Source organism: Mustelus asterias, chromosome 1 (assembly GCF_964213995.1).
Source record: "Mustelus asterias chromosome 1, sMusAst1.hap1.1, whole genome shotgun sequence".
Lineage (NCBI taxonomy): Eukaryota > Metazoa > Chordata > Chondrichthyes > Carcharhiniformes > Triakidae > Mustelus > Mustelus asterias.
Genome location: NC_135801.1, coordinates 82,749,916 through 82,769,938, shown reverse-complemented (window position 1 = coordinate 82,769,938; position 20,023 = coordinate 82,749,916). Strand labels below are relative to the sequence as shown.

The 20,023-nt window shown below is 40.8% G+C and overlaps 1 protein-coding gene across 2 annotated transcripts in view; it reads left to right on the top strand.

Moving 5' to 3' along the window:
- The window catches only part of klhl8 (kelch-like family member 8), a 42,046-nt gene extending 26,438 nt beyond the window's left edge, over positions 1–15,608 (top strand). For both annotated transcript variants that reach the window (XM_078214131.1, XM_078214121.1), the window contains 7 exons: positions 2,408–2,594; positions 6,647–6,790; positions 6,870–6,981; positions 8,865–9,033; positions 10,256–10,415; positions 11,427–11,628; positions 13,291–15,608. In XM_078214131.1, coding sequence (XP_078070257.1) covers positions 2,408–2,594; positions 6,647–6,790; positions 6,870–6,981; positions 8,865–9,033; positions 10,256–10,415; positions 11,427–11,628; positions 13,291–13,414 — 1,098 coding nt within the window. In that variant the 3' untranslated portion in view covers positions 13,415–15,608. The remainder of the gene's footprint in view (positions 1–2,407; positions 2,595–6,646; positions 6,791–6,869; positions 6,982–8,864; positions 9,034–10,255; positions 10,416–11,426; positions 11,629–13,290) is intronic.
- The last annotated feature ends 4,415 nt before the right edge of the window (positions 15,609–20,023 follow it).

Below are 20,023 nucleotides of genomic sequence, written 5' to 3'. Positions count from 1 at the left end.
AACACCATTATTCCTATGAGACTCATCTCCAAACTTTGTGGCCTGGGGTTCAGCTCCTCCCCCTTCAACTGGATTCTCGACATCCTAACGCCCAGACTGCAGTCAGTAAGGATTGGCGACAATACCTCCTCCATGATCATCCTCAACACCTGTGCTCCATAAGGCTCTGTCCTCAGCCCCCTACTATACTCCTTATACACCTCTGACTGTATAGCCAAATTCCCCTCCAACTCAATTTTCAAGTTTGCTGATGACACCACTGTAGTGGGTCGGATCTCAAACAAAGACAAGACACAGTACAGGAAAGAGAGAATCTGGTGAACTGGTGTGACAACAATAATCTGTCCCTCAATGTCAACAAAACGAAGGAGATAGTCATTGACTTCAGGAAGCATTGTGGAGGACATGCCCCTGTCCACATCAATGTGGACGAAGTAGAAATGGCTGAGAGCTTCAAGTTTTTAGATGTCCAGATCCCCAACAACCTGTCCTGGTCCCTCCATGTGGACGCTATAGTTAAGAAAGCCTGCCAATACCTCTACTTTCTCAGGAGACTAAGGAAATTTGGCATGTCCGTTACAACCCTCAACAATTTTTACAGATGCACTATAGGAAGCATTTTTCTGGTTGTATCACAGCTTGGTATGACTCCTGCTCTGCCCAAGACTGCAAGAAACTACAAAGGGTTGTGAATAAAGCCCGGTCCATCACGCGAACCAGCTTCCCATCTATTGACTCTGTCTACATTTCCTGATGCATCGGAAAAGCAGCCAGCATAATCGAGGACCCCACGCATCGCGGGCATGCTCCCTTCTACCTTCTTCCATCGAGGAAAAAGATACAATAGTTTGAGATCCCACACCAACCACCTCAACAATGGCTTCATCCCTGCTGCAATCCGACTTTTGAGTGGCCCTACCTCGCATTAAGTTGACCTTTCTCTACCCCCTAGCTATGACTGTAACACTACATTCTGCATTCTCTCCTTCCTTATATAGAGTATGCTTTGACTATATAGTGCGCAATAAAATACTTTTCACTGTATACTAATACATGTGACAGTAAATCAAACCAAAATCCTGCCTCTAGGATCTAACTAAGCAAAAACTCGCACTCTGCTCGGGTTATCCCATGTGCTAGTTACCGATTGGATGAGTGGGTCACATGACCCTCCAGAAGATCACTCCTTCAAAGGGGCTAACTATTACATCATTATTCTTCCCCCACCCCCATTTCCTTCATAAACAAAATGATAGTTAACTTGTTCAGTTCCCCATAATTTACAATGAACATTTTTAATCAGTCCATCAAAAAACTCAAGTCTCTCTGGTGACTTCCACTTCCTCATAGAGAGTGCAACTCCACTGACTGGGGTGTTGATAATCAGCCATAATATGATTGAATGGCGGAGCAGGCACGAAGGGCTGAATTTGCCTACTTCTCCTAATTCCTATGTTCCTAAAGTGCCCTTTTACCAAATCCATGAGCTCTGTAAACAAGCTTGTATCAGGTATGTTTGCGGACGTAAAGCTACGGATTAAATTATGGGATTAGGTCCTATGCACACTTAATATTGCTTCCTCCTTTCCCTCTTCAATTCCGTTTGTTTTGAAGAAATATTCTAATCGCTCAACATACTGTACCCAGTCTTCAGAGGCATCAAAGGCATCCAGTCTACCAAATACAGGAATCTCTGCAGCTCTTTTCTACTTCATAAGCTTGGCCTCGACTGGACCAGGTTCTGTGCTGATGATCTTGCAGGCACAGTTGCTGCTTTTTTTTTTACCTCATTGCCAAATGTAATAACTTGGCTCCACCAGTTACAAACGAACTATAAACATTTATTAACACCAACTATTTACACGGATGTGCAGAGTCAATGCTTCCAGTCCTGCCTCTGGGACCTAACTGCAAAAGTCCATGCTCTGCTCAGGTGATCCCGTGCACTTGTTACCGATTGGATGAGTGGGTAACATGATCCTCCAGAAGCTATGTTGAATTTCATTGTAATATTTGTTCTTCAAGCCAAATATAGCAGGAACAAAAGATCCCTTATGACTATTTCCAGAAGGGTAAAATCTCCTGTACTTTTTGCAATTTCACAACTATTCCTTTTGGTTTCTGTACTTCCATTAAAACCTATTTGTCATTTAAATAGACAACTGTTCATGCACAAGGGGAATACAAAAGTTTAAAAACAGGTGCAGTTCTGTGGCAGCTGCACAAACCTGCACCAATTTGCATGTAGTATAACCTATTAGTATCTTACCACATTGTCAGCATCACATACATTTTCACACACTCAATTATTTTTTGATGTGCAGTAGCTGTTAGATACAAGTACAGATGAAAATACTTCAACTGCTGTGTAAACATAAAATATCATGCAGATATGTTCTATAAACAGGTTCGATTGCCTTTGTTACCTGTTGAGTTTCTCATGGGAGTTGTGGCTAAAGAGAACATAATCAGACAGAATCTGAAGTGCAGGGACCTGTTGGATGAAGCAAGAAACTACCATCTTCAGCTAAGCAACAAACCAGTACCAGACTTTGAATATTCCATACGCACAACATCGAGAAAACACACTGCTGGTAATTGCTTTTGTTTATGTAACTAGAATAAATGTATTTCAGTCCTAATTCTTTTCTATTTTTGAAAATATAGGAAGGATTTCCAACTATTTCTTACTATATTGACAGGAACAGTGGTGGTTAATCGCATCTTTTGAGTAATAGGGTTGTTGCTATTAAATCCTATTCAAACATTTTATGAAATATCTATAACACTGATTTCACATATATGTTGTCCATTACCCCGCCACTCTTGCCAGGATTGGCAATGGTGAGCTTGAAATTCAAGCCTTTGGATAAATGAGGCAGCACTTTTGATGAGGGGTATATGAGTTGCTGGGTCCTGTAGAATAGAGTCTATTTTGTGTCACTTGGTATCAGCATCTTAGTGCATTGTCTCAATTGACAAATGCATCGCAAAACCACTTTGTGAACAATAACAGGAGTGCAACGGAGGTTCACCAGATTAATCCCGGATGGTGGGGTTGTCTTATGAGGAGTGATTGAAGATACTGAGTCTGTATTCCCTAGAATTTCAAAGAATGCGATGTGAACTCATTGAAACTTAAATAAAATTCTTACAGGTACATGAGATATTCCCCTGGCTAGTGAACTTAAAACCAGGGGATGTTATCTCAGGAAAAGGGGGATTTAAAACTGAGATGAGGGGAGTTTCTTCACTAAGGGTAGTGAATCTTTGGAATTCTTTACCCCAGAGGGCTGTGGAAGCTTTGAGATGTTCAAGACAGATATCAATAGATTTCTGGAAACTAATGACATCAAGCAACATGGGGTTAGTGGCATTGAGGTGGAAGATCAGTCATGATCAAATTGAATGGTGGAGCAGGCTCAACTGGCAGAATAGCCTGCTCCTTTTGCTATATTTTTATGTTCCTAATAGGTATGACAAAGGTAGGAAGCCTCCAATTGCAAATTTCCACAAAAGAAAATTACCAAGCTCTGTAAAAGTGGCTGTACCTGGGAGCAGGGAAAATTATGGTGGGTCTGAATGCAAGGGGAAAGGAGTATTGTTGGAGTCAAATTTATGGCTAGATTTGAGCATTATTGTGCCATTTTTGTTTAAGTTGGGAGTATTTACAGTATTGGAATAGCGTACAATGAGCAAATCTCCAATTATTTCTGGAATTCAAGTTCAAATTTCCTTTTGTAATTCTTATTCTATTTTTGACTCTTTCAACCTCAAGCCGCATGGTAATCTGGTGGCTCAGTTAGTAAAATCATAATCTCATCTGAGCCATGCAGATCAGGGAAAGCTGCCACACAAAGGGACTAGGGGGACTTGTGCATGAAACACAGAAAGCTATATCTTATCCAGGTTACAGAATGGCAACTTGAAGGATGAAAGGGTTAAAAGTCAGATTGTCTGCGTAGGCAGAAGAAAATAAAACAAGCATACACAGTAAGATAAAGCCGAGGACAGTCACAAAAAAAATTAATACTGTAGAAAACCTAGAGGAGTATCGAAAGTGCAGGGGTGAAGTAAAAATGGAAATTAGGAAAGCAAAGCGAGAATATGAAAAAATATTGGCAGTAAAATCAAAGAAAACACAAATGTTTTATCATACATTAAGAGCAAGAGGATAATAACCAAGGAAAGGATAGGGCCTATCAGGGATGTACAGGTTAAGCATAGTGAGAGAGGAAGTATGGAGGGACTGTCATCCTTGAAAGTGGATAAATCGCGAGGACCAGAGGATTGTATGTTGAAAGAAGTTCGGGAGGAAATAGTGGATGCTCTGAAGATCATCTTCCAGTCCTCACTAGATACAGGAGAGGTGTCAGAGGATTGGAGGTCAATGAATGTTGTAGCATTATTTTAAAAGGGTGCAAGAGATATGCCAAATAATTATAAGCCAGTAAGTTTGACTTTGTTGATGGGCAAATTATTCAAATCAATTTGAGGCAAAATAAACTGTAATTTAAAAAGAAATGGATTAATCAGGGATGATCTGCAATTTTCTTAGGGGAAGGTTGTCTCTTGCTAACTTAATTTTTTTGAAGCAACAAGTAGAATTGATTAGGGTAGTGCAGTGGATGTTTACTTGTATGTAATAAGACATTTAGGTAAGACACTTTGGTAAAATATTTAGCTGACTGGTTGGAAAAGTAAAAGTCCATGGAAGACAGAGAATGTGGCGAGTTGGGTCCAAAATTGACTCGGCGAAAGGAAATAAAGGGTAATGGTTGATGGATGTTTTTGCAAAGGGAAAGCGGTTTACAGTGGTATTCCATGGCGCTCGGCGTTGGGTCCCTTGCTGTTTGTGTTGTATATTTGTAATTTGAACTTAAATGTGGGAGGCATGATTGAGAAATTTATAGTTGACACACAAATTGGCCATGTAGTAGATTGTGAAGAGGACAGCTATTGACTCCAAATTTAGATCAATGGTTTAGTTGAGTAGTCAGAAAAGAGGCAAATGGAATTCGGTCCAGAGAAGTGTGAGAACACATATTTGGGGAGGGCAAACAAAGCAAGAGAAAACACAATAAGCAGGAGGATATTGAGGGACTCGGGGCAGTGAGAATCCTTGTAGTGCATGTTGATAGGTCCCTGAAGGTGATAGGATAAGTGGTTAAGGTGGTAAAGAAAGCGTGTGGAATGCTTTCCTTTATTGGATGAGCAATAGAATACAAAAGCAGGGATTTAATGCTGGAACTGTACAAAATGCTGGTAAGGCCACAGCTATAGCTTTGTGTACAGTTCTGGTCACTACTAGATAGGAAGGACATAATTGCCTTGGAAAGAGTACAGAGGAGATTAACAAGAATATTGCCAGGGCTTGAAAATTGCAGCTATGAGGAATGATTGGGTAGGCTAGGGTTGTTTTCCTGGGAACTGAGGAGTGACCTGATTGAGGTGTACAAGATTATGAGGGGCCTAAATAGAGCGGACAGGGATACTCTGTTCCCCTTAATAGAGAGGTCAATTACTAGAAGGTACAGATTTAAGGTGATTGGATGAAAGATTAGAGAGGCATAAAGTAAAACTTCACCCAGATGGTGGTGGGTGCCTGGAATTCGCTGCCTGGTTTGGTGGGGAGGCAGAAACCCTCAACCCATTTACAAGGTACTTGGGTCTACACCTGAAGTGCTGTAACCTGCAAGGCAATGGACCAGGTGTTGGAAAGTGGGATTAAAATGGGCAGCTAATTTTTTTCAGATGGTATAGACATGATGGGCTGAATGGCCTCTTTCTGTGCCATAACTTTTCTAAGGTTCTATGGTTCTAAAAAAAAAACTAGATTCAGTAATAGAATTAAATATGGCTGCGAAAGGGGCTGTTGTAAAAGCTGTTGAAACAAAAGGCATTTTCTATTTTATGTACAAGATTATACCTTACCATAGCATCATTATCCTTCATTTAAACAAAGAAATCTACAGGTTTTTTTTGTCTATCTTGAAGTTTTTTTTCACACCATATAAAATTTGAGAGCCTTTAATCAGCCATATTCTTACTACACTACTGTCAAAAGTTTCCAATTGGGAAAAAGCAGTTGTTTTTCTGGAGGCATTGTTCTCTTAAAATAGGTTATATTAAATTATTTATATTGACTGTAGGTACAACACTGGAATTCTAATGTAATTTCCTTGTGGACAATGCAGTAAACATTCAAATTACATATTCTCACTTAACAGGACCATGTAATTTTATGCCCGAGAAGGATAGTGGTTTGTTTCTACCAGTTAATCTATTAATTTTCATTTGAATTTAGCTGTGTAGCTTGTACGTTTAGACCAGACTAGTTATTGCCTTTTCAAAATCAGTCTCTCTCATTGCAAACTTGTTCAGGTTTCTGGAGGAATGACTTGTAAAGTGAAACAATATCTTGCATAATACATTATCAATTTTTTACTTTTGATTTCCTTGGTGCATATGCTGTGCACATTACTGTAAAAATACCAATAAAAGGGGAAGATTGATCTCTACTAGAATCTATATTTAACTTCATTTTGGGATTGATGTCAACCATGTTATTATTTTGTTGATCTACTAAAAAGCGATTTTTAAAAAGTATAAAAATCAATACTTGTCTTTATTCTACTTGGTACAGGTGTCTTGTTCTGTGTTGGTGGCAGAGGAGGAGCAGGTGATCCATTCCGTAGTATTGAGTGTTACTCAATAAGCAAAAACAGCTGGTTCTTTGCACCCGAAATGAACAGCCGGAGGCGACATGTTGGAGTAATCTCAGTGGATGGTGAATAATAATTTAAATATTCCATTTATGTTTGATAAACTTAACACATTCTAATCACTTTTATTTTGTTGAACCACAGGGAAAATTTATGCAGTTGGAGGGCATGATGGAAATGAACATTTAGGCAGCATGGAAGTATTTGATCCACTGACAAACAAATGGATGATGAAAGCTTCCATGAATACTAAAAGGTAGGGTTATCTTTAATTGGGTGCATTTAATCTCTGGGTGTTCTGACTTGATTTTGGTACAAAAATTTAAATCTCCAACCTGTATAGGTTGTGATGGTATTTTCATAGAAATCATAGAATCCTACAGTGCAGAAGAAGACCATTTGGTCCATCAAGTCTGCACTGACCACAATCCCACCCAGGCCCTATCCCCATAACCCCATGCATTGACCCTAGCTAGTCCCCCTGACTAGCAATTTAGCATGGCCAATCCACCTAACCTGCACATCTTTGGACTGTGGGAGGAAACCGGAGCACCTGGAGGAAACCCATGCAGACACAGGGCGAATGTGCAAACTCCACACAGACAGTGACCCAAGCCGAGAATTGAACCCGGGTCCCTGGAGCTGTGAGGCAGCAGTGCTAACCACTGTGCCATTATGCCGCCCTGGAAACACCCAGAAGATTCCACTACACCTGTTGCCTGTGTCCTATCCTGCACTAAGTCATGCTCACTACTTTGGCTCTTAAAATTTTTGCCCTTGTCTTTAACTCCCTCTAAGCTCATTCTTGACTTCCAATCACCTGCAGCTCTACAAACTTTTTTCTTCAAACTGTTCTTGGCCAATTTCTTACCTTGTGGTGACTGCCTTCAATGACATTCATCCCACAATCTGAAATTCCATTCCTGAACTTGCCTACCTCCTCTTCTCCACCTCCACTTTTCAAAACTCTCCTTTAAAAGTCACTTCATTGACCAAGCTGTTGGCATCCCTCCTAATTATTTCTTTGATCTTGTATCCATGTTCCTCACATCTGTATGAAGCAGCTTGGGACTTCTTCTATGGTGAAGGTGTTGTATAAATTCTTCTAACACTATCACCACATTACTATAACCGCTGTAAGATGTCATAACACAATCATTTAGTGTGGCAGTTTCATTCCCTTAGTCTCAGACTTGCCAATTGACCTGTCCAAATCCCAGGATATGATACAGTTGATTAAGGTGATTTGCATGGCAGCAAGTGAAACGTGATTGGCATTGTGCAGTAAACAGATTAAAAGATTCCGTGAAATATTCAGAAATCCAGGGAATTATAATATTTGGTGTAAGAAAAGTCCTTTTGATCAACTTGGTATTCCGTTTTGCCCTTTCATTTCCATTTTAAAACAGGCGTCCTATAAAATGATAAATTGGGCTTTTGTTTTCAGAATTTCAATTTAATAATGGAGGAGATTATGGGATCGTTGCTGGAATAGCAATGCCAATACTAGCAATGCCAGGACTAGCAACCTAGGATAATTCTCTGGGGACCAGGTTTGGATCCCACCACAACAGATTATGCAATTTGAATCCAATTAAGTTCTAAAATTTAAAAACGTTTAATAATGAAGGCCGATTGTCGTAAAGATCGATCTGGTTTACTAGAGTCCTTTAGGGAAGGAAACCTGCCATCCTTGTCTGGTCTGGCCTACTTGTGACTCCAAATGCGCAGCAATGTGGTTGATTCTTAAAATACTCTTTGAGCATTCAGTTCAAGGGCAGTTAAGAATGGGCAATAAATGCTGGCCAATGAATGAATAGATAACTTCTTTTGCACTCTATATTTATTCCCATTCCTCCTGGTAGACAGGTTATTGGTACTAGAGAATGAAATAATTTACCGTTTGCGGTCAGTGACCACATAATCAGCCCTCTGAAGGCAGATGTTGGGCTGAGATTATTTGCATGAGCTAAATTGTGTTTAAATATCTACCTCCAAGTTGTTGTTGTCTTCACCACATTGCATTATTTTTGCTACTCTAGTGGAGTTTGCTGATGTTGAGTAAAGAACACAAGAAATTGTAACTTTTTCAAAGTTACTTTTTAGTATATATCCTTAATGTGATTTTATTATTTACAGGAGGGGCATTTCACTGGCTTCACTTGGAGGTCCAATTTATGCCATAGGTGGTCTAGATGACCATACATGCTTCAGTGATGTTGAGAGATATGACATTGACTCAGACCTGTGGAGCACCGTGGCAGCAATGAACACACCAAGGGGCGGTGTAGGTTCAGTTGCGCTTAGGGCAAGTATTGCTTCATTTCTTAACTCAGAAGTTATCTTTATTTCTGAAGACTTAAAAAAGATTATTAAAATGGCTTAGCAATTGACGTCAATAATAAATATTAAGGTGCTTTCTGGTATCCATTGAAAAGTTATGAATATAAATTCTAAACCTGTAAATTAAGAAAAACTTGTTCATTTTGAAAGGCATTGATTTGAAAAAGAGGTGATGTTGAACTTGGACCCATAGAATCCCTACAGTATAGAAGGAGGCCATTCAGCCCATCAAGCTTGCACCAACTTTCCGAAAGTGCATCTTGCCCAGGCCCACCCCAACCCCACGCATTTACCACGGCCAGTCCACCTAACCTGACATCTTTGGACTATGGGAGGAAACCAGAGCACTTAGAGAAAACCAATGCAGACACAGGAAGAACTTGCAAACTCTGTACAAACAGTAATCCAAGGCTGGAATTAAACCTGGGTCTGTGGCACTGAGAGGCAGCAGTGCTAACCACCATGCTGCCCCGAAGGGCCTTGGTGAGAAAGGTTCTGTATGGGGTGTATGAATTTAAAGCTGAAGAATTAACCTCTGCCCCTGCAACATTTCAGTTTCCTTTATGTTAAATAACTCGTGCAGATTCTGAATGGGGTTTTGGCCTAGATCCATCCGGTGAGAGCAATTGGTTGACAGAAAGAGAGGATAACAGGTAATCGGTGTCGTTTATGAGATATGATGAAACATGCAATGTGACAGGGGAAATAGTGAATATCACATGACCAGTCCTCGCGGAGCATGTTGAATGCAATCCTGGATGCAGCTTATCCATTACATTGGGCAGAATTTGTTCATTGGCAGCTATCCTGGATTTCAGTTGTGACAAGAGCCTGGAGGTCCCATCAAGAAGTTAAATTTCCGTTATTGTATATGCAGACTAGATGTGATAATCGGCTGCAATACCTTTCAAATAACTGAGTCTAATACAATCATTTGCTTCCCTTTATTGGACTTGTTGCGATTTTGTCTTTTTTAAAAGTCTGCCATCTGAACACAAACAGAAATGGATTTTAATCCCTATCATATCTTGTTTGCATCACCCTTCGTTTTGTATAGTTGTGAGAGCACAATGCTGAGTTTCTGTCTGCAGCACAGGTCTTGCCTCCATGTGACTTCCTACTCCAGTTCGTTTTCCTGTTTCATGATGGAACTGCATCTAATCTTTTGTTCATTACACCACATTTAGAACTACGTGTATGCTGTTGGTGGGAATGATGGGGTGGTATCTTTATCTAGCGTTGAGAGATACGATCCTTATTTGGACAAGTGGATGGAAATTAAGGACATGGGACAAAGAAGAGCTGGAAATGGAGTTGGCGAATTAAATGGCTGCTTGTACATAGTAGGCGAGTATTAACCTTGTATATTGATGCACTTTCCTGAAAAACGTATAATAAATATGCATCAATAGACTAACAAGATGCTGTCTTAATAAATGTAGATGTTTGATTGTTTTCATATATCCTTATGGTTAATTCATAAAGGCATTGGCTGAAGTTGGTAATAGTTAGCCTGTTTAACTGTACACAATATATGGGGACTAGGAAAGAAATGGAAAAAATATGGGAATGTTAATAGAAGCTGTGTTGAACCTACTTGTGAACTCTAATGCATTTAAATATCCTACTTGGTTTACCATTGCATTGTTGCAATGTGATTACTATCTACTTGCATAACTACAAGAGTCTAATCTTCCGCTGTTTAGTCCTAAAGGAGCAATGAATGCACCTTGTGGAGCAGTAGAAGCCCCTGTTTGTGGAATAATGTCTCTTTTCTAGTTACAACTTGTTTATTAATTTTGTTTCATGAAAAACAAGATTTGGGAGGAGTGTTTCTGATTTTGAGAAATAAATAACATCTTCTGGTTCAGCCCCATTGTCTCCAGAAGAGGGAAATATAGCATCATCTCTGGGTTGGACAGTTTTTAATCGGTGTTAGAACTGCTGCTGCATCGATATATTTTATGTTAATTGCACTTTATTACACTAAAGTAACTACTCTTTTACTTGTTTCATAATTTTGAAAACAGAACTTTAACTTTCTTGTATACAATGTTTCTGTTTTATGAAGTTAAATAGCTTTCCTTTCCTTCACCTTTCTGTGGTTGGGAAGAAGGATGCAGTTCGTGGCCAATGCACTCTTAATTGGCTGACGTGTTATACACAATGTTTGTTCTGTGAAGGGCCTGTTGGCTAACAGTTGATTAGTTGAACTTGGTGTCTCCCGGCTGTCAAGATCTAATGTTGGAAAAGAGTGTAACTTGTATCCTCACACATGGTGATGTTTCACACTGTTCAGTCATTTTGTTTTTATCCCTTTGTACTCACACCCATGGTATGTTTGCATTTTTCATTTAGGTGGTTTTGATGATAACTCTCCACTCAGCTCTGTTGAACGATTTGACCCTCGTATGAACAAGTGGGAGTATGTGGCAGAGCTGACAACACCCCGTGGTGGCGTTGGGGTGGCGACTCTAATGGGTAAAATCTTCGCAGTTGGTGGTCACAATGGCAACGTTTATCTGAATACTGTGGAAGCTTATGATCCGGTGGGGAACAGGTAAATGTCTGTCTAGTTTTTCAGCAAGTTGTATGTGGAACAAAATGTGAACGTTGTAATTGGTTTTAGTAACTTTGTCCATTAATGCGCATTCTAGAAAGGAAAATTTTGGCTGATCTACATTTCATTTGCATAAGTTGTAACTTGATACAGTATAAGACTCTTTACGTTTTGAGATCAACCTTTTCCCCACACAAAATTTCAAAACTCACCCCTCCAATCCCCTCTAGTATTGCCACATATTTAATGTCAATTTTGTATCAGTTGGTGTTGTGGGTTTTGTTTTTCACAGAGAACGTGTCACCCCCTCCCTGACACAAATTCTGTGGTCCAGGGTTGAAGTATCAGTTTGAGCATTGTAGTCTAATGTATACATTGCCAAAATAATAACAAGGAAATTACTTTTCACCTGATGATTTCAACATTAAAATGAATGAGAATGTAACCACATCTGCTATTATATCATCGTAACATAAACGTCCTGTGATCGTTTTACATAGTTTAACATTTGGATACTCTAACCCCTGTCAGTGTTAACACTTCTGTAACTTGGTTGTTTGATGAAACATGATGCCCCCACCCCATCGGTACAATCAAGGATTTCAAGAGGGCATTAAATGAATACTTGAAGAGAAACAATGTGCAGGTATACAGGGAAAAGGCAGGGGAATGGCATTAAGTCATGTTACTCATTTGGAAAGCTGGTGCAGACATGATGGGGCAAATGGCCCTTCTCTGCACCGTAACAATTCTGTGACATGATTTTCTTTAGTGCCTTGAGCATAACCCTACTGTTGGACTGAAAATATGCACTTGTCCCTCTACGACTTTCCTGGCTCTTTCCCACAATGCTTCCGAATCCCTTTTAAGTCTTGCAATAGTCTTATGAATTCATGAGAGCTATCCTGAGAGTCACTAGTGAAGGCAATAGATCATTCCTGTGGGTGTTGAGAAAATGGAGCTAACTCTTAGGTTTAAAAAAAAAAATCACGTCTCTTCTAAACTCCTTTGTGTATACAACATATGGGGACTAGGAAAGGGAGTATGTGGCAGAGCTGACAACACCCCGTGGTGGCGTTGGGGTGGCGACATCCACATTCTAACCATCCTCTGGGTAAAGAGGTTAAAATCTAATGGGAAGTTGGTTAGCATAGTTGGCTGGATGGCTGGTTCGGATGTGGAGTGACACCAGCAGCGGTTCTCTCTCTCTCTCTCTCTCCCCCCACCCCCATGCTAACAAAGGGAAGACTATGGCAACTTTACCTTTTTATCTTAAATCTAATATTTGGGTGGATATCTTTCCACTCTGTCTCTACATACTATGTAGTGGGAATACAAATACAAAGCATTTGGACTGGATGTTTCTTTCCAGCTGGAGTAGGAAACATCATGATTTATATAAAGGTCACTGTGATACTAACAGACTGGCTGCCTGCAGTTAACTCAATTTAGTTACCTTTCTGGTGCATCAGAGCATACTGACAAAAGTTACTTAAAAGAGAGAAACAATGATCAGGATGCATTCCTGCATTAAGGTCACAAGAATGGTAAGGATCAATGTAGATAATTTCTCCCCGGCAGGGAAGAAATCCAATGGCTTTATCAGATGGTGCTTTTCATGATGTCTTTTTTTGTTTTCTTTTGCATTTACTTGTATTCCAGATGGGAGTTGGTTGGATCTATTTCACACTGCAGGGCTGGAGCTGGGGTTGCCGTGTGTGCCTGTCTGGTCAGCCAAATCAGAGATGTGGGTCAAGGATCCAGCAATGTTGTCGACTGCATGTGACTTTCACAATTGGCCTGTGGAATACAGTGAAGTTTTCTGAAGAAAATAATGTTGCAGAGGAAAGTTTCCATTCCAACTAGTCAGTTACTGCAGAATGAGAAAGAAGGCAGAGAAAATAGATCATATATTCTGATGTAATTGTTTTGTCCTTATTCAAAACATAAAGTACATCACATTTTCTTCAACACAGCTTTGATTTCTCTGAAGTGTTGTAAATGGCCTTATTTTCCATTTTAAAGAATGGAAGTGGTTTTTGTAAACTGAATCCCTGTTGATCCTCTGCCACCTCCGTGGTTAGCTCCAATTGTACTGCTGCTCATTTTGTGAATTGCATTTCCGTTGGTTGAGCTCTGCACTAGTGGCATCAGAAATATAAATCCAGTTGTGGTATTCCCTGCAGTATGGTGGCAAGAATATATGCTGGAGAAAGACGAGCTTGATGGCAGTTTTAAAATGTGACCAGCAAAAAGCACAAATTTTGTAGATTATATTTCACATTGAAAAATGAGTTTGCTGTTATGAAGTATCTTAGGACGTATTAAATATACTTTCTGCCCCCTCCCCACCACATCTCTTTTCCCCCAGTTTTCTCTTTCTAAGTCATTCGTGGTAAGTATGTGGCCTTGTTTTCTCTGTAAAACTTCTATGCTGTACATAGTTACCTGGGTGTTTAGCAAGAAGTTTACCAAGCAATAATCCACCTGTTTTGTGAAGTTAAATGCAATGGTGCACTACTCCATTATTAGCTTGTACTATCTACAAGATTGTACAAGAGTGCTATGATTTATAAATCTTGATTTTATGAATTAACATTTTGTACAAAAGTTTCTTGCAATTTTCAAATTGGTTGTTAATTAATTAGTAGGTTCCTACTTTTGCTTTGTCCAGACTGAACTCCTATGCGCTTGTTAGTGATCTGCATTCCTGTGCAAATTGAATGCGGTAGCATTTTCCTAATTATATATTTTTTGGGAGACGCAAATGGGCTAAAATTTTCACGAGTATCTTTGATCCCAATTTTATATCATCTGTCATAGCTCTCAAAACTATGTTCCATAAATACTTTGAGAAAGAACACATCTTAAACATTGCATTAATTGACACACCTTCAGATCTCTAGGAATTATCTGTGCATGTTTATTTGAACTGATTTTTTTCTTGCAGTTTTGTTTTCAGTATAAATGAATATGAATTTTTGAGAATGAAACAAAAGGGGATATACATAGTGTATTTCTTTTTAAGTTGGGAAAAACTTTGAGACTGCTTCTGTACTTTTACTCACACACAGTTCCTGATCACAGCCAGGTTCCTCATGGAATGTGCTTTTCCATACAGGGAGTGTAAAACACAAAGACATCTCCAGCCCAGGCCTCATTTGTGACCATTTACTCAGGAGTATTGACAAAGGCCTCTCAGTTGAAGAATTGTAGGTGGCGCAGAGAAGACTTGAGAAACAGGAAAAAAAAATCTCCCACATTTGGACTGGGAAAGAAATGAGAAATATATACATAACTTCTGACCACATTTATTATTAATTAGAAATAATCCAATAGCAATAAGGAGTGTTGGCATTCAACCTACTTCAAGTTATAATTTACAGCATCCTGTGAGGTGGTGTACAAAAGCAGGAACTAATATATATTTTTGAATGCTTCAGGCTGTGTAACAAATATATTTCTACTGTACTGAATGACCATTTATTTTCTGAACTGGCAGATAATCTGCCAGCAAGGAGAATCCACTTGTCAATATTTAACTCCTACTCATATTTAAGCAATGCATTGCTGACACACAGCTAGTGGTCTTTAATTTAGTATCTCAGCAATCGTTTTCTTGTTGAGTTGGGGTTTATTGTAATAATTGGAAGCATGAATAATTGCTCAAGTAAAAACATCAAAATAATGTTACGCTTATTTGAAATGAAAGAGAATTTATTTTATTTAGCTTTTTGCTTTATTGTAATGTTATTTGTAAATTATTTGAAGCAGTTTATTTGTGGTTGTGACAATATTTCAAAATGCAATAAAATTTAACTTTTTATTGGCAATGTTGTGCTACATTAAATCCTTTGTAGCTTGAGGGAGTGTTTTGCAGTGTCATCTTTGTATACAAATAAGATTTGTTACCTTGTTATGATTCAGGCACTGACATTGTAATATTAAATATATAATATATTAAAAAACTTACATCTGTGCGCCCTTTTTGTCAACTTTTTTTTTCAATCTACATTTTTATGTCCATGTTATGAAAACCACTTAAGTAATTTTTGTAACTGCAGTTATACCTCTGCCTCTGCAGGGAGTCAAAGGGCTAGGAAGGTGAAGAGAGTTAAGAGGCTGTGCGGTCTGTGTCTGAAATAACCCCATCTAATCAAACTCCTGTTGCCTGGCTTCACATGCTGATCCCTATTTATAATTGTGGGCAGAGATGTGATGGTGACTGCCGGGCACATCTAAGCTGGTTAGCTCTGGGCGAGGGAGGATCATTAACTTTGATTGGCAGCATATGTAGGAAAGGGAAAATTGATATAATCTTCCCCCATCCTCTTTCCTACCCCCCTCCCCAAGATAAAATCTTTGTCAGCTAATAAAGAACAAAGAAAATTACAGCACGGGAACAGGCCCTTCGGCCCTCCAAGCCTGCACCGACCATGCTGCCCGACTTAACTAAAACCCCCTACCCTTCCGGGGACCATATCCCTCTATTGCCATCCTATTCATGCGCTTGTCAAGACGCCCCTTAAAAGTCACTACCATATCCGCTTCTACTACCTCCCCTGGCAACGAGTTCCAGGCACCCACTATGTGTAAAAAATAAAAAAAATCTGCCTTGTACATCTCCTTTAAACCTCGCCCCTCGCACCTTAAACCTATGCCCCCTAGTAATTGACTCTTCCACCCTGGGAAAAATCTTCTGACTATCCACTCTGTCCATGCCTCTCATAATCTTGTAGGCTTCTATCAGGTCTCCCCTCAACCTCCGTCGCTCCAGTGAGAACAAACCCAAGTTTCTCCAACCTCTCCTCATAGCTAATGCCCTCCATACCATGCAACATCCTGGTAAATCTTTTCTGTACCCTCTCCAAAGCCTCCACATCCTTCTGGCAGTGTGGCGACCAAAATTGAACACTCTATTCCAAGTGCGGCCTAACTAAAGTTCTGTGAAGCTGCAACATGACTTGCCAATTTTGAAACTCAATACCCCGGCTGATGAAGGCAAGCATGCTGTATGCCTTCTTGACTACCTTCTCCATGTGCATTGCTACTTTCAGTGACTTGTGTACCTGTACACCCAGATCCCTTTGCCTATCAATACTCTTAAGGGTTCTGCCATTTACTGTATATTTCCTATCTGTATTAGATCTTCCAAAATGAATTACCTCACATTTGTCCGGATTAAACTCCATCTGCCATCTCTCCACCCAAGTCTCCAACTGATCAATATCCTGCTGTATCCTCTGATGGTCCTCATCGCTATCTGCAAATCCACCAACCTTTGTGTCGTCCGCAAACTTACTAATCAATCCAGTTACATTTTCCTCCAAATCATTTATATGTATATTACAAACAGCAAAGGTCCCAGCACTGATCCCTGAGGAACGCCACTTGTCACAGTCCTCCATTCAGAAACACACCCTTCCACTGTTACCCTCTGTCTTCTTTGACCGATGTGGAGATGCCGGCGTTGGACTGGGGTAAACACAGTAAGAAGTTTAACAACACCAGGTTAAAGTCCAACAGGTTTATTTGGTAGCAAAAGCCACACAAGCTTTCGGAGCTCTAAGCCCCTTCTTCAGGTGAGTGGGAATTCTGTTCACAAACAGAGCTTGTAAAAGACACAGACTCAATTTACATGAATAATGGTTGGAATGCGAATACTTACAACTAATCAAGTCTTTAAGAAACAAAACAATGTGAGTGGAGAGAGCATCAAGACAGGCTAAAAAGATGTGTATTGTCTCCAGACAAGACAGCCAGTGAAACTCTGCAGGTCCACGCAACTGTGGGAGTTACAAATAGTGTGACATGAACCCAATATCCCGGTTGAGGCCGTCCTCGTGTGTGCGGAACTTGGCTATCAGTTTCTGCTCAGCGACTCTGCGCTGTCGTGTGTCGCGAAGGCCGCCTTGGAGAACGCTTACCCGAATATCAGAGGCCGAATGCCCGTGACCGCTGAAGTGCTCCCCAACAGGAAGAGAACAGTCTTGCCTGGTGATTGTCGAGCGGTGTTCATTCATCCGTTGTCGCAGCATCTGCATAGTTTCCCCAATGTACCATGCCTCGGGACATCCTTTCTTGCAGCGTATCAGGTAGACAACGTTGGCCGAATTGCAAGAGTATGTACCGTGTACCTGGTGGATGGTGTTCTCACGTGAGATGATGGCATCTGTGTCGATGATCCGGCACGTCTTGCAGAGGTTGCTGTGGCAGGGTTGTGTGGTGTCGTGGTCACTGTTCTCCTGAAGGCTGGGTAGTTTGCTGCGGACAATGGTCTGTTTGAGGTTGTGCGGTTGTTTGAAGGCAAGAGTGGGGGTGTGGGGATGGCCTTGGCGAGATGTTCGTCTTCATCAATGACATGTTGAAGGCTCCGGAGGAGATGCCGTAGCTTCTCCGCTCCGGGGAAGTACTGGACAACGAAGGGTACTCTGTCCACTGTGTCCCGTGTTTGTCTTGTGAGGAGGTCGGTGCGGTTTTTCGCTGTGGCGTGTTGGAACTGTTGATCAATGAGTCGAGCGCCATATCCTGTTCTTATGAGGGCATCTTTCAGTGTCTGGAGGTGTCTGTTGCGATCCTCCTCATCCGAGCAGATCCTGTGTATACGGAGGGCTTGTCCGTAGGGGATGGCCTCTTTAACGTGTTTAGGGTGGAAGCTGGAGAAGTGGAGCATCGTGAGGTTATCCGTGGGCTTGCGGTACAGTGAGGTGCTGAGGTGACAGTCCTTAATGGAGATGCGTGTGTCCAAGAATGCAACCGATTCCGGAGAGTAGTCTATGGTGAGCCTGATGGTGGGATGGAACTTGTTGATGTCATCATAGAGTTGTTTCAGTGATTGTTCACCATGAGTCCAAAGGAAGAAAATGTCATCGACCGGGATATTGGGTTCATGTCACACTATTTGTAACTCCCACAGTTGCGTGGACCTGCAGAGTTTCACTGGCTGTCTTGTCTGGAGACAGTACACATCTTTTTAGCCTGTCTTGATGCTCTCTCCACTCACATTGTTTTGTTTCTTAAAGACTTGATTAGTTGTAAGTATTCGCATTCCAACCATTATTCATGTAAATTGAGTCTGTGTCTTTATAAGCTCCATTTGTGAACAGAATTCCCACTCACCTGAAGAAGGGGCTTAGAGCTCCGAAAGCTTGTGTGGCTTTTGCTACCAAATAAACCTGTTGGACTTTAACCTGGTGTTGTTAAACTTCTTACCGTTCTTTGACCGAGCCAGTTTTGTATCCACCTTGCCAGCTCACTTCTGATCCCATGCGACTTCACCTTCTGCACCAGTCTGCCAAGAGGGACCTTGTCAATGGGCTTACCGAAGTCCATGTAGACAACATCCACTGCCCTACCCTCCATCAATCATCATCGTCACTTCCTCGAAAAACTCGATCAAGTTCGTGAGACACGACCTCCCCTTCACAAAACCATGTTGCCTCTGACTAATACGTCCACTTATTTCCAAGTGGGAAGAAAGCCTGCCTCGAAAAATCCTCTCCAATAATTTCCCCACCACTGATATAAGGCTCACCGGCCTGTAATTACCTGGATTATTCTTGGTACCCTTCTTGAACAAAGGAACAACATTGGCTATTCTCCAATCCTCTGGGACCTCCCCTGTAGCCAGTGAGGATACAAAGATTTCTCTCAAGGCCACAGCAATTTCCTCCCTTGCCTCTCTCAGTATTCTGGGGTATATCCCATCAGATCCTGGGGACTTGTCTACCTTAATGTTTCTCAAGAACCCCAATACCTCCCCCTTTTTGATCTCAACATGACTCAAACTATCTACACATCCTTTCCCAGACTCATCATCCACCAAATCCACTGATCCAAGGGGCTTGGAGCTCCGAAAGCTTGTGTGGCTTTTGCTACCAAATAAACCTGTTGGACTTTAACCTGGTGTTGTTAAACTTCTTACTGTCCCTGTACCTGCCAGCTCACTGCTGTTAGGTGGTCAGCAATCGATGTGGTCAAAATTTTTAAAAAGACTCATAGGGCAATCAGCTACTGGATGATACTCAGCTCATGGAATGTCAGCAAACTTATCAACAATAATATAGGACCAGGGTGTAGAACAGCCCCGAACCAGAAAGCTGCGTAGACAGAATATTGATATGGCTGCTCTTTAAATGAAAGAGCATTTGCAGAGGAGTCTCTCGGCCTTTTGGCTAAGATCAAGTGTAGTATGGAGAGGATGCTGCACTTGGTTGAGGTCATTGGGTTACACTGAAGCTTCATATGTTTCATATGAAGCAATTTTTAAAAGTGGCATCTCGGCCTTTTGGCTAAGATCAAGTGTAGTATGGAGAGGATGCTGCACTTGGTTGAGGTCATTGGGTTACACTGAAGCTTCATATGTTTCATATGAAGCAATTTTTAAAAGTGGCAT